We start from the raw sequence: 15,189 nt of genomic DNA on the forward strand, positions 1-15,189 counted from the left end.
ACAAAACACAAAGCCCTGTCCTTCACAGCATGAAGTTTTGAGAAGCACTGCTTATTTGCTATGACAGCAAGGAGAGGAGAAACATTGGATAAAACAGATGACAGGGGAGCATTTTGGATTTGTTTTGTTTTGTTGAAGAAATATGGGGAAGGAAAAGAGAATCAAAGTGTTAGTGGTATGGAAGGTACAAACGAGCTGAAATCAGGAAAGGATATATGAGATTTAAGGAGGGACTTAGAGCTAGACTAGGCATGCGCTTTTCAGCAGTATGATGAAATTTCTTTTCTAAGGAATACAAAACAATTTGGATGTCTAGGATCAATTTAATGAATTTTAACTGTAGGGCCACTAATGTTGTGAAAGTGCATCCTATGAGCCTGGATGGTGGTGCTAGTGGTGAGTTGGAGGGCTCTGAAGACACTGAGGGCCCTCCTGCTGGGTACCACAACATCTTGGAGAAACTGCAGACATGAACACCTACAGTCTCTTTGGCCCAGATGAACTTCACCTGAAAACAATATTGTGGCCTCGTCAGTTTCCAACAGCTAATTATCTGCAGGAGCGGCAAAAAGGAAAGATTAATAATTAAAATAAATGGTCCAAAGGTGTTATTGGTTAAAAATCTGCTTTAGCATATCAATCTAAAACACCAAATTGCTTTTATTGCTGGCATGAGTGCTCCCTAGATTTTTTACATTTTCTACATAAAAGTTGGAGTCAATTTCTATTTTTTGCTAACTTTTTTCTCTTCATTCCTAAGCCTTTTCCTAGATTATAAATTATTTTTTCAAAAACATATTAAGCCACAATAGTTCAATATTTTGTGTATGCTTTATATTACCATGAAAATTGCACAGAGAAATGTGTATCATGATGAGTTTATGAAAGTGAATTAATGAAAACATCACGGTGATTCTTCAGAGATAGCCGCTAAACAAATGGGGTAAAAATAATTGTGCCATGTGAGCTTTTAACAGTGTTAACATTGCTTTTGGCCTAGTGTTGGAGTTTCATTTATGTGATTAGATTTAAAATGTGGACTATGCTGAACTTCTGGCTCTAGAATGCATTTTTGATTCATGGGAGGAATTGCCTTAGTCTCTAACAATGTATTGAATTCTGTAGAATCCTATTTCTATGTTTTGTCCTAATGCAGTTGGAGAGCTGCCCAGTGATAAATATCACTTTCTTTCAAATGTAATGGACAGAATTTAGAAATATGGGACAATGGATTTTACTGTGGTTGCACACTGGGTATAAATGTGCTCTTTATAAATCTGTGCTAGGTGTTTCTCTCAGTCACCCAGCTGAGCAGCATCATAATCATCATGTCATGTTCAATGGATTTTAAATTTTTTCTTCTCTTAGGGACAGTGTGAATCTTTTTTACGCAAAGATTTGAACAAGAAATGTGATTCTTTAAAGAAATATATAGAACCGCTCTACTGGAAACACTCAACTTTTTGTTAACTGTTCTTATTGACAGTCTGTGCTTCACATTATTCATATTCCTATAATTGTTTTATCCCATTTTCTTTTTTATTATAGAGGGCAATTTGGATAGTATACGTATGTCATGTATACACCAATCTATTAAAATATATTTTCTGTATTTTGGTTTTCCATTAGTTTAATGTACATTGTAGTTGGTGTTTATCTTTGTAAAAAGAATTCTGGTCTTGAAAATAAGTGTCTAAAACACTTAGGTTTATTAAAATGCATTCTTCATTCATATTCTTTATCTGCATTAGGTTAGTCCTAGACACCATATAACAGATCTGCTTTAGAGTTGAAATATGTCACTAACTGTTGGTAAACTCTGGATTTCGTATCAAGATGATCATCTGGTTATGTAGTCAGACACTTTGTTAGGTAAGGGTTCTTCTGCCTTTCATCTTGGGCAAATCTAGAAGGCTGTTTAGTACCTAGTAAAGTCTTTGTCATCTAAAAATAACATACTCTCTCTTAAGAATTTTCTTCTGTCTTTTCCCTTAAATTTGGAAGGCTAAGCACTTATTTTTAAGTTTTTCATTTTCCTGTGACTGTTTGACTTTTCATCCTGGCAGAAGGTATCTTTCTGATATGTCCAGTCATTTTTTCCAGGAGGCATTTTAAATGGACCTGGCTCCTGGGAGTCTGCAATAAAGAGACAGAATAAATACCTCCCTTTTGATTATTGCTTAGAAAAAATTTCACACTATTCTTGCTGTTGACGTGATACATTTTCACTAGGCTTACAAGATTATGTGTTTAAGAAATACTTCATTTATCTTTTATTTATATGTGCTTCTCTATGTGCATGTGTGTGCGCATGTGTTTGTGTATATGTGTGTGTGTATCATACTTCAAATTATATTTTTGCAGTATTTTCTTGTAAGTTACTTTCATAGTAACTTTTTAAATTTTCAGAGGGGATATTGATGAAGTAGTATTAGACTTTGAGTGTTTTTAGATGCAGTAAGTTTGTCTGAATATTTTACTTTCTTTTCTCCTAAGCATTTTATTTTTACTTTTACCTAAAAATGATGTATTTATTCCCAAATCCCTATGTCTAAACTTGCAACTGCAATTTTATTATTGTGATTATAGATTACCCTTCAACATGGAAATTTTTTGACCTGCATTTTGTTTTCTTGCCATTTGTGTTCTCTTTGCACTTTAGTACTTAATTAAACTTCCGTAATTTTCTTTTTGAACCATTAACAAATTTTGTGATTTGAAAAGTTTGAAAACCACGACTCTTACGAAAGAGTCACCAGACAACACTGTAGGTGAAATAGCTTAATAACTTCAAGGATTTTTCTATGCTTTTTAGTAATAAATTTTTGTTTTTCAATATTCCAAACTTGCTGTATAAGAAATTCTATATATTGTACAATAGAGAGACACCAGAGTTTCATAGTAGTGTCTATATTTTGTTCACAAGTTTTACAAATACAAAATTTTTAAATGGTATGCTAGCAATGGCTGACTATACATAGTGTTTCATTTTCATCCCAATCTTTGGACAATCTGATCTAGAAATTCCTGTGCTTTTAAAAGATAAATCTAAGACGTAGTCTACTAATGTGATGGTAACTAAATTTTTTTGTATTGACACACTTAAAATGTGTTTTAAGAAGTCTTTCTAATGCTTTTGTTTATATTATCCACTCTCCTTAAAATGTTCATTTTGTTAAAATTGTCTTTAAATTTAGTATGAAAAATTATTTTGTGTTTTTAAATTGAAATTAAGATAGTCTCTAAATTAATTAATTCATGATATTTTAAGAAATCTTCCTATAAGAAATATTTGTTTAGTTGTCTTCAGAAATAAAAAATGTGGCAGTTTAAAAAATACTTGAAAATGGTGTTTAAATTTTATTGCTTTGTTTCTACTTTTTAAAAAATGTTTGAAGATATTACTTATATACACAAAAGTTACTTGGATAGCTAACTGAACTAAAACTAACCAAAAGTGACATTTTTAGTGAATGTTTGTGGTTTTTAACTATATGTCTATGCTATACAATTTGATTAAGGATGTTGTCTTCCAAATCTTTTTAAACATCATTCTATCTTTGCATAATAATATTTTTTTAGTGATACAGTTCATTGGTATTTCTTAGCTGTGTTCATCATCATATAAAGCTAGTGAATTGAGCATATTTTCAACAAGTCATATGGCCATTAGCACGCTCCCTAACAGCTTACTTTATGCTTTTAGCAATTTGAAAGACATGTTATGATTTTCTTCACTTTTGTAAAGTATTATATGGGGATAAAAGCCAGGAATAGAAGAGATCTAAAATATCTCCATCATCCAGGAAGGATAACTGTAACTTTGGCAAAGTTACAGATGTTGATGTACAGATTTGACACCTTTCCTTTGTATTTCTTTTTATAAAACAAAATCATTGATGGTATATGTAAGTTACAACTAAAGAAATGTGATTTTCAGGTATTTGCAAGCATTTTTATGCATGCATTGTGTAAAATCACATTGCATATCAGTGTAAGGATTTGTGCCCTTTTGAAAAGTGAAGGAAAAATTTACTTGTGTTACTATCATGAGGACTTTATTATTTTCTTTAATTTACAGAACACTTATGTTCTGGTGCATGTTTTGGAGTGTATAAAAGTTTGTGTTTCCCGTTTTAGCATGTGCTTTTGTAACTTTTACATATTGAATTTCCTGAAGTTCTACTAAATTGAAGTATTTAGAAGTGGGATAATAAACAATAAGCATGTATAAAGCTTCTAGAAAATTCAAAACAAAACAGCTTTGTAATGTTCTTGGGAAAGGTGCTGTAATAGTTGCATGCTTGGGATTTGGGTTTTGTGGAGTTCAAATGTGAAGTTTATTTTCCATTAAGCATTTATCAATTTACACATTTTACTTGCAGGAGAAATTTTACAATTCCATGTGATAAGAACTTTCCCTGGTCGAGGAAATGTTACTGTTAACTGGAAAATTATTGGGCAAAATCTAGAACTCAATTTTGCTAACTTTAGCGGACAACTCTTCTTTCCTGAGGTAATACTGCAAAGAAAAGTCGATCACAAATATCTAGAAAGAATGCTATATTTTGAGGAAAATGGGATAGAAAAGCAGCACTATTGTAGTTATTATCTTTCTCTCTTCTCCAGACCTACTTCGTATGAATTCTTTGATGATGTATTTGATTGTTTTTATCTTCCTTCCCATTGCCTCAATATTAAGCCAAGCCAATATTACCCTCTGCCTTGAGTGGTACATTGGACTTTTAATGACTAGTGTCCCTGCAGCCCTTGTCTTCTTTTCTCTGCTCCAGTTTTTTCTATTCACCATTGTTGTAGAAACCTCTCCAACTTTGTGTTTTGAGATTTCCAAAATAGTGCTACATTGCTCAATGAATAAGATTTACGTTTATTAGCTCAGCATTCAAGATCTTCCACAATTAGCCCCTGTCTGCTTGGAGCTTAGGTTGCCATGAGTCAGTGGTTTTTATTTATTTATTTTTACCACAGAACTTTTGTTTAAATGAAAATGTTTGCCTGAACAATTTATAAGGTGAATAAAAATAAAGCAGGAGGTAGTTCATATTCAATAACGACAGAGGGACTGATTTCTTTCTGTATGACATAGGGGTTGTTGAATACAACATTGTTTGTACATTTGTTGGATGACAACATTCCTGAGGAGAAAGAAGTATACCAAATCATTCTGTATGATGTCAGGACACAAGGTAATTCAGAATTTAATTTTAATTTTTTTTGGTATATACTTTTCGTAAAAGAAAGAAAATTGTTGTTATCTCTGTATTTAACAATTAGATGCATACCAATTTTTAAAATGTTACTTTATTATGTGTCCCCTAGAAATGTTAGATCTAAAAAACATTAGCACCATATGGGAATACTTATCTTTATAGACTAGAGAAAAAAGCCCTGAAACGTTTTGCTAAATAGTTACTTACGAATAAAATTCATTTCCGAAGGTAGAATTTTTTGAAATTAATTTGAGACTTACAAGCCAATTTGAATTTTGGACCAATTATATGGATACATCAAATTTAGTCTTTTTTTTTTTTTGCGACAGGGTCTCACTCTGTCACCAGGCTGGAGTGTAGTGGCACAATCTCAGTTCACTGCAGCCTCCGCCTCCCGGGTTCAAGCGATTCTCCTGCCTCAGTCTTCTGAGTAGCTGGGACTACAGGTGTGCACCACCACGCCCAGCTAATTTTTGTATTTTAGTAGAGATGGGGTTTCACCATGTTGGCCAGGATGATCTCAATCTCTTGATCTTGTGATCCGCCTGCCTCACCCTCCCAAAGTGCTGGGATTACGGGCGTGAGCCACCACACCCGGCCCAAATTGATTCATTTTTAAGCAAATTATCTGGGTACTTTCCTCAGTTTCTATTCAATCTCTATAATTCTGATAACCAATATAACCAATAATGTCAGTAATATGTGAAGTGAAGAAATTCATGATCCTCCACCTGAAAGAAAAATGGAATGTGGCTTTTGTTAACCTGAACATTTGTTAGAGAAGTAAATAGAACACTTTTGATTACCTTAATGTTTCAGAGAGTGAGGTTATGTTTCCAGCGATTAAAAGCTAATGCCAAATCACTGTTAGATTCCTCCCTGACATTTTTAGGAGTTCCACCAGCTGGAATCGCCCTGCTTGATGCTCAAGGATATGCAGCTGTCCTCACAGTAGAAGCCAGTGATGAACCACATGGAGTTTTAAATTTTGCTCTTTCATCAAGATTTGTGTTACTACAAGAGGCTAACATAACAATTCAGCTTTTCATCAACAGAGAATTTGGATCTCTAGGTTTGTGTTACTCTAGAATGAATGGGGTTTCCAGGCAAGTGCTTATTAATATTCTACTTGTGTGGATGAAAGCCATTGCTAAAATAAATCGGGACAGGAGAAAATATTTCTTCATTCAGGACAGAACTTTATAACTTCTTTATCTTTGAAAAGATTAAAGGAATTATCTATTTTCACAGAAATGCTGTGTAATTAACAAACATAACATTTCAGCAGCATACAGTAATTTAGGCTGTGGGTCTACTAATCTACGCCGGGCTTGGCCATGGGTGGCTCTATTCCATATGTCTGTCATTCTTCTCTGGGAACCGATGGTAGCACAAAAGACCAAGTGAAAATGTGTAAGGCCCCCTGAGGTCTAGGGTTAGAACCAGCACATCATCATTTTTACCTTGTTCTGTTGGCCAAAACAAGTCACATATCCAAATTCAAAGTCTAGAGGCAGGGAAATATGCTTTTCCCACAGTGAGACACCCATGAACCATCACATGTAAAGATTATGGATATAGGAAGGGGTGAGGAATTGGGACCAATAATACTAGCTACTAAAGGTGCTTTTAGGAAAGGCAAAAAATTCACAATGGGATATTATCATAAACATTTAGATAATTATAAAACATTTTTGCAACCTATTCAATTAGGAGCTATCAATGTCACATATACCACGGTTCCTGGAATGCTGAGTCTGAGGAACCAAACAGTAGGAAACCTAGCAGAGCCAGAAGTTGATTTTGTCCCTGTCATTGGCTTTCTGATTTTAGAAGAAGGGGAAACAGCAGCAGCCATCAATATTACCATTCTTGAGGTAAAACTCTTTTTTTTTTTTTTTTTTGTATCTTAGGGGGAGATAGTTTAATAAGACTTTTTTTAATTGTACTTTAAGTTTTAGGGTACAAGTGTGCAATGTGCAGGTTTGTTACATATATACATGTGCCATGTTGGTGGTTAACTCTAAAACTCTTATATATTTTTACTTATTATTGTATTAAACCTGAAGTAACTACATAGAAGGTAGAAATTGATGGAAGAGTCTGTCTATAACATGTAAGTGGTAACATTTAGTAACACACTTCTAGTAACTTTGCATTTTAAGACATCAAGTTTCATGAAAACTAAGTTTACCTGAGTTTTTTTCTATTATTAAAAAAACACAAATTACTCTGACTTTAATATCAGGTTTGGACACTCTACAATTATAATACCAGAAACTTGGTGAATTCTTTTCTGCTTGTTCCCCCTGCTGGTACCTTTAAATCATCGTATTTCTTTTCTTGATTTTGTTGTTGTTGTTGTTTTAATCATACAGGGGTTTCTGTTCTTGTTTAGATAGACAGGCCTGCTGTTATGTATTTTATTATAGACATGTCCGTGATAAAGAATTTTCTTAGGGCAGTCCCCTTTGAGATGCCATAGACCTAAGAGATTTCAAGGAGTATTTTGATTACTTCAAAGGATTCTTTGGACCAGAAAATCCATGTATGTCAGAATCTTTGTTGGTAGTAGGACCGCTTAAATTAGAGATAGGGAGAAACTCACTAGAGGCAGATGGCACAAAATGCGATTATGGTTACATTAAGCTTAACATAATCATTAGTGATTGAAATTGCATTTTAAATAATTTTTCACATTGTGGAATCTCATGTTGTTTTGGGACTTAGTGTATCAGTTACCTAAATACATTTCCAAGAGGTTTATAAAAATGGTACTCATGGAGTGAGTAGGAGATAGTGTGTAGGACAGGGGAAGGGAAAGAGGGAGAAAGCATGAATATTGCAGTTGAAAAAATATTTTTCAATTACTATGTATTTTGGGAGTTCTATTTTAAAATGTATTTTATTATCTTGGAGGCTTGTACTTTTACAAAATTATAAGTGGTGAAAACCATCTACCAACTGAAGTCAGTAACTTATTTTGTTGATTACTGTGGCACTGTGACCTAATATAACAGTATAAAAATTCCAAAGCTGTAAAATTAAAGGTAATATTTTGTCAGTATATGGGATATAACACAAGATTTGATAAAGCTTTCAAGTAAGTTATCTTTCAAATGTATACTCTATTAATAACAATATAAATAAATGGATTGATTATTCCTTAGATATGTTAGTTTTTAAAGCAGAGAATACACAGTCACCCTTCTTTTCTCTGAGGAGTCTAGATTTTTTTGAACATGGGGTTTTTGGTTCCACCTTTATTTGTTCCTAGATCTTTGCAACCTTTTCTGCTCCCTGAGTAGCACTAAGATTAAGAGACTGCAGGCCTATGCATATAGGAGCAAGCTGCCCTGGGGAGTAGTAGGGAGGAAGTATTGCATGGGGGGTGGGGGACAGTAAGAGCAGCACAGCAGTCCTTCTATGTCACTGACCTTGTAACTCATGTTGGTCCATATATTACATAAGACAATCTAGAAACCATGATTTTCACTTATATTTTCACATGGAAACATGACTCCATTAAATAAAGTGAGGAGAAAAGCATATGTTGGTGAGTGTGTACTGACATTATATATGCATAAATATACACACATATTGTGTTTCTTTGTAAATATTGACAGCTGGCTGATCACTCTTGACATGGATTTTGCTAATCCTTATGTTTTTGGTATCTGCCTTGTTTTCATTGCTATTATGTGGACTGGTGATTAATAATAATAGCTATTAATTTTAAAGCATTTTCTCTAGGCCACTCTGCACATATGATTTGTAATCATTATTACAGTCTCCCACCCAAAGGAGCTATTATTGCCCCATTATAGAGATAATAGAATTGGAGTCCTAAAATTTAAGTAACTTACTTAAAATTATAGAATTTGGTACTAGGCCTCCTTGAACTGCAGAGCCTTTTTTTTTCGTGGTATTGTATTCCTCCTTCTACACATTGGATATTAAGGTAATTTAAAATGTTTTGTTCATATTATGCTTAAAATAATTAGGCTTATATATTTATATAGTTGGTTTACATATTATATAAATCTAGATTAAAATTGTTAAAATATTTAAGTGGTTTCATGTGGGTCAACCTAATTACTTCCTATACAACCAAGTATAAGTTTAATACTTTTATGTTTATTTTTTCTAATTTACATCTGTCTACTTTATGGTTGCATTTTTGTATCTTCTGTATACTAATTATACAGTTTAATTTAAAAACAGTTTCTAAGGGTTAATTACTTTGAGAGTATAACTAAAGGAATTTAATGGTGTAATTTTTTCAGGATGATATACCAGAGCTAGAAGAATATTTCCTGGTGAATTTAACTTATGTTGAACTTACCATGGCTGCTTCAACTTCATTTCCTCCCAGACTAGGTATGAGGGGTTTCTTGTTTGTTTCTTTTTACTCACTTCAAATGAGATGAAGAAACTTCATTTTTGAATCAGAAGTGATCATTGTGCTGTTTTGTTAATCTTGGCTATGTGTTAAAATATGATGGGCTTTTATATTTATTTTTGATACTCTCATATATTGCAGTTTTTACCATGAACAATGTAAAGACATTAAAAATTATTGTGTGATGTTCTTTAAATTTTACAACTATTTTATAAACAAATTTGTAATCCTCAAAATAGCTCTTTGAAAGGTATTTTCCTTTCATTTTCTTTTAAAATTAGCTGTTTTCAGTAGATCTCCAAACTCTCAGATGTTTTTATTTTCTTTTAGGTTAAGCAGTGCTAATGTTTGCTTCTTTGTTGCTTTGTTGTGTTCTCTGCTTCTTTTTTGACCTTTTATCTTTTTCTTTTCATGCTTTTAGAAAAGACTCAGTTAATTCATTACAGACTGAAAGGTAAAACCTGAACCTTGGTACAAACTTATCTAGATTCCTTTGAAAAGATGTATTCCTATGTTTAAACACAAACTCCTCTTTCAGTGTGGACATTTACTACTGGGAAATTTTGTCTGAAGCCTGTAGGTGTGATGGCCCAATAGAGGGTGGTGCTGAGTTGGTTAGAAGGAGTGCTGGACAGAGGAAAGTTAATTTGGATTAAAGGAAGAGAAGCATGGCCAGGAGCAGTGGCCTGGGAAACAGGCATTCCTCATTCATTTCTGAAGCTCACTGTGATAACTTTGAAAATATAGAAAGGAAATAATCAGTTTCTAACCTATTGTTTGAATAGTTTCAGTTCTTTTGCTAAAGAAATAGATGATTCCAATGAGTCAGCTGTTTACATCAAGTATTATTACAAAATAATTATTATTCACACTAAGACAGCTAACAAAACAATTCATATTTCTTTCATCCTCTTACTGAGATAATTTGAATAGTTAACTTCTGTTGAGTGGTTTCTAATGCTCCTATTTCAAGTACTTTGTACATTAGTAATGTCATTACTTACATCTTCTCATTTTACAGATGAGGTAGCTTAGGCTAAGAGAAGCTGCATGATATGCCCCAAATCACACAGCTAGAAAGTGGTAGAGCTGGCTTCAATGGTGTGGTCTGATTTTAGAATCTCTGCTTTTTAGCCTCTTGTCTGATGGACGCAAACCCTGATTTTATATGCTTTCCTGGACAGTGTTGTTCTTTTCACTCTACAGAGAATTACACTCTCCCTACCCTTTCCCCATCCAGGCAGCTACCGTAAGTGTACTAGACTAAGGTAGCACCTCTGAAATTTAAAAGGTAAAGAACAAAGTATTAAAAACAAACATCAAAACCAAACCAAAAAACCAATCAGGAGTAGGATTAGTTAATATTTTAAGACTAGCCCAGGAGCAGGGTTCGTAATATGTTAAGACTGAAACCAAAAAGCCAACCAGGAGCAGAGTTAGTTAATATTTTAAGGTATTAGTAACATACTAAGTTTGGTGGATAGAATAAAAATAAAAAGGGAAGATAAGTTTACTTTGATATTAATCTCTCTTGACTTCACCAAACTTTTTCCCAATCTTTCCCACGTGTCTCTACTTCTGCTTGTGTCCATGTCTCTCTGTGTCTCTTTTGCACACCTCTTTTTTCTGCATCTTTCCTTGCACTTCTCTTTTCATTTATTTTTCATTTTTTTTGCTCTTTCTACTCCTTCCAACTGTCCCCATTTTCCTTTCCTCCTGAAATAGTGATATTATAGAATAGAGATGCCAAATATGTTTTAACTAATTAAAATAATAGAAAAAAATAGTAATCTCAGTTGTTTATTATTTTATACTGTTCCCAGTTGATTAAATTTCTATAAATCAGTGGCTCTTGTTAGCCAAAAGTGTCCTTATTCAGATGTGATAAGCATTGTCTCTTTTTCTTAAACATCTTTTGAGTAATGTTGATAATACCTGTACATTATGAATTATATAATTTCAAGGGGACTGTCTTCAAATCCTATATCAAAAATATTTTTAATAATTTATATGTATTTTAAGATATGCTTCTATTTTTTTTAGATTCAGAAGGTTTGACTGCACAAGTTATTATCGACGCCAATGATGGGGCCCGAGGTGTAATTGAATGGCAACAAAGCAGGTACGGCCAAGGCTGCATGAGAACCCTCTTCTGGGTTTCATATTATTTACTATCTACCAAATAAAAGTTTATAAGGGAAAAATTAATGTTTTTTGTTTGTTTGTTTGTTTTTTTACTATATTATAGGTTTGAAGTAAATGAAACCCATGGAAGTTTAACATTGGTAGCCCAGAGGAGCAGAGAACCTCTTGGCCATGTTTCCTTATTTGTGTATGCTCAGAATTTGGAAGCACAAGCGGGGCTGGATTATATCTTCACCCCAATGGTGGGTCTCAAAATCTATCACAGATGACTTTTACAAATTGTTTTATAATCATTATTCCTTGAGAATTACAGTGATTTAGTTCCCATATAAATAAATTATTCTTAAAAACCATTGTATATTTCACAGTAAATTAGGACAGAAGATTTCCACATGGTAAAATAGTTCCCTTAACTATTTCAGTAAATATAAATTGAATTTTCATTACTATTCTAAATATTATTCTGTATGCATTAACTGTTTCATTACAGTATTTGATACTAGAGAATACAAGCTGTAATATTAAAGAATTTATATCATTAGATAATCTTCCCAGAATGTTTCTTAAACTTCTTGAAAATTTTAACTCTTTCATTTCTTAGTTTTTGCTCACTGAAACACGTTTAGTGTTTTAAAATACTTTTACTTGGTCTCTTCATGCCTTTTATTTCTTAGCCAAATGTTTACTTTCTTCTCTTCTCCTATAATTTTTTTGGAGACAGAGTCTCGGTCTATCAGGTTGGAGTGCAGTGGTGCGATCTCGGCTCACTGCAACCTCCACCTCCCAGGTTCAAGCAATTCTCCTGCCTCAGCTTCCCGAGTAGCTGGGATTACAGGTGGCCACCACCATGCCTGGCTAATTTTTTTTTTGTATTTTTAGTGTATTTCACCATGTTGGCCAGGCTGGTCTGAAACTCCTGGCCTAAGTGATCAGCCTGCCTGGGCCTCACATAGTACTGGGATTACAGGCGTGAGCCACTGCACCCAGCCCCCTCATAATTTTTACTTTTTTAAACTTAATGTTGCCAATTTAAATAAAAAGATATAAACCAAAATATAAGGAAACAAAATTCAATGTAAAATAGCTTATTCTTTATATTCACAACTATATTGTATTTCTTTGCAAACATTCTATAGAAATTCAGTGTATATAAATATAATACATTCTGCTTTTACCTTTTTGACCAGATTCTTCATTTTGCTGATGGAGAAAGGTATAAAAATGTCAATATCGTGATTCTTGATGATGACATTCCAGAAGGAGATGAAAAATTTCAGCTGATTTTAACAAATCCTTCTCCTGGACTAGAGCTAAGGAAAAATACAATAGGTAATTAATAATTTCTTATAAACAGCTTCCTCTCCTTCATGCTGGGTTCCTTGATATGGGGGAAGATGTAAAGGAATTAGAAAGTCTTGGTGGTTTTCTGTGCTTATAATAAGAATGATTTTAAGTTAGAGCATTTCAGAATTCCTGTGTCTGTGTAACAGTGCCTCTCGTTTGTGTATGTTCGTGTATATATGCATGTATGTAAAAGACAAAGTAGGTTGATACTACAGGTAATATTATTTCCTTAGTTATTGTAGGATTATTTAATTTGTAGATGTCTTTCCTTTGGAATCTGAATTTTGTTCTGGTTTCCTATTTAGCAATAGAAGGAATTACAAAGGTAGTTCCTTTAGTGTCATCTACTCTGTAGTATTTCCGCATAGTGTTGAGGTATACTGATACTTCAGACAGATTATGGGAGCCATAATTCTTTGGTTGGAACAGTTTGATATTGTTGCTAAGAGTCATCCTACTCCATTGCTTGATAGGTATTGTGCTGACTGTTCAGAGAAGGTAAGAAAGAGACAAAGGAGAAAACTCGGAAACATACAGAACTTGAGGGTTGGATGGGCTCTTAAAAAGTCACTTCTGTTCCTTCTGATGATAGACAAGCCAAATGTATTTCAAGGATTGAATGCTGACTGACCCTTCAAACTCCTGTTTTAGTCAGTGGCTGAGCTGGTTTTTTTTAAAAAAAATTTTAGTTTGATGAATATTTGCATTCCTAAATTATCGGCCTTTATGGAGAAATTTGATTTGTAGTAGAAAATATAAAAGAATTCTGAGTAACCCAAGGATTGGTTTTTACTTTTCTTGCTATTTTGATAAACTACATTGATATTTCTAAGTCCCCAGAAGTCTTTTTTTTTTTAGGCTGTGGCTGTTGTTTCAAGTTCAAAGATTATATGTTTGAGATCAAATCATTTTCTTGTAGAACATAGTGGGCTGGTAAAGGGTTGTACGAATGGATACCATGTGTTGGTTGAGAATAGTCTATGTACAAATAACAGAAAACCCAATGCAAATGGATTTAAACACATATAATTTATTGGTTTATTTAACCTGAGAATACAGCGACATATGGCTTTAGATGAGGCAGGAGCAGGACTTAATGCTGCCAGAGATCCTGAGGTTTTCTGTCTCTTTTCTTTGCCTTTTGGAATATTGGCTTCATTGCAAGGCTAACGTTATTCATTGTCATAAGATGGTGATCAGGACCATTCTTCTGCATTTCATATAACAAGAAAGAGAGTATTCAAATTCATGCATTCCTATAAGTTCCTCATAAACATCTGATTGAAATTACATAGGTTACATGCCCACCTCCATGAGTAGGAGAAAGGAATATATTACTGGGCTCTCTCAAGGTTACTTTATATTTGTAATTTTCTATTTTTAAAGATTAAAAAATTCCTCAGAGCAATAAGTGCTTTGACAGTGAGTCGTTTCTTAAACCATGCCCCATTGATTGACCTTGAGACTATTTCCAAACCCTTATAAAGTTTCAATAAATATCCTTTTACATAAATCTCTGTATATGTGGATAATTAAGATTATCTGTTGAGTAATATGCATGTTGAGTGAAAGCACTCATCCACTGCCTTCTGTGTTAGTTACATTTCAATGTGTACATATACAATAGTTTCTCTATATCCTTACCAGCAATTTCTTTAGTCTTTAAATTTTTATATGCCATTTCTAATGACTGAAAAATATGTGGTTGTATTATACATTATTGTGCATTTTTTCTTTCATTTTCCTGTTTGTTAGTGAGCTTGACACTGGTTTTTTTTTTTTTACTTTGTCATCCTGTTTTTTGTATCCCCTATGTACTTTCCTGTGGTTTTTGCTTTACTGGTTTGTAGGAATAGTTATATATTTTGAATTCAACCCTTTGCCTCTTAAATATATTGCAGATATTTCTCCCAGTCTGTCATTTATCTTTTATTATAATGTCTCTTATTATAAAAATTTTTTTAAATTTAAAATATCAAATATTTTCTGATATGCTTTTAAATCCTACTTAGGTCTTTTCACCCAAATGCTATAAAATATTTTACTATATTTTTCTACTATTTTCAT

The 15,189-nt window shown here is 33.2% G+C and overlaps 1 protein-coding gene across 10 annotated transcripts in view; it reads left to right on the plus strand.

Annotated features, from left to right (window-relative positions):
- ADGRV1 (adhesion G protein-coupled receptor V1) overlaps window positions 1–15,189 on the plus strand; it is a 583,931-nt gene that overhangs the window by 137,197 nt on the left and 431,545 nt on the right. For 9 of the 10 annotated variants that reach the window (XM_054555740.2, XM_054555742.2, XM_054555736.2 and 6 more), the window contains 8 exons: window positions 4,386–4,516; window positions 5,108–5,207; window positions 6,103–6,303; window positions 6,945–7,108; window positions 9,518–9,611; window positions 11,677–11,755; window positions 11,882–12,020; window positions 12,966–13,107. In XM_054555740.2, the coding sequence (XP_054411715.1) occupies window positions 4,386–4,516; window positions 5,108–5,207; window positions 6,103–6,303; window positions 6,945–7,108; window positions 9,518–9,611; window positions 11,677–11,755; window positions 11,882–12,020; window positions 12,966–13,107 (1,050 nt within the window). The remainder of the gene's footprint in view (window positions 1–4,385; window positions 4,517–5,107; window positions 5,208–6,102; window positions 6,304–6,944; window positions 7,109–9,517; window positions 9,612–11,676; window positions 11,756–11,881; window positions 12,021–12,965; window positions 13,108–15,189) is intronic. The other variant, XM_024247268.3, reaches the window with a different exon arrangement.

This window comes from Pongo abelii, chromosome 4, assembly GCF_028885655.2.
Source record: "Pongo abelii isolate AG06213 chromosome 4, NHGRI_mPonAbe1-v2.0_pri, whole genome shotgun sequence".
Lineage (NCBI taxonomy): Eukaryota > Metazoa > Chordata > Mammalia > Primates > Hominidae > Pongo > Pongo abelii.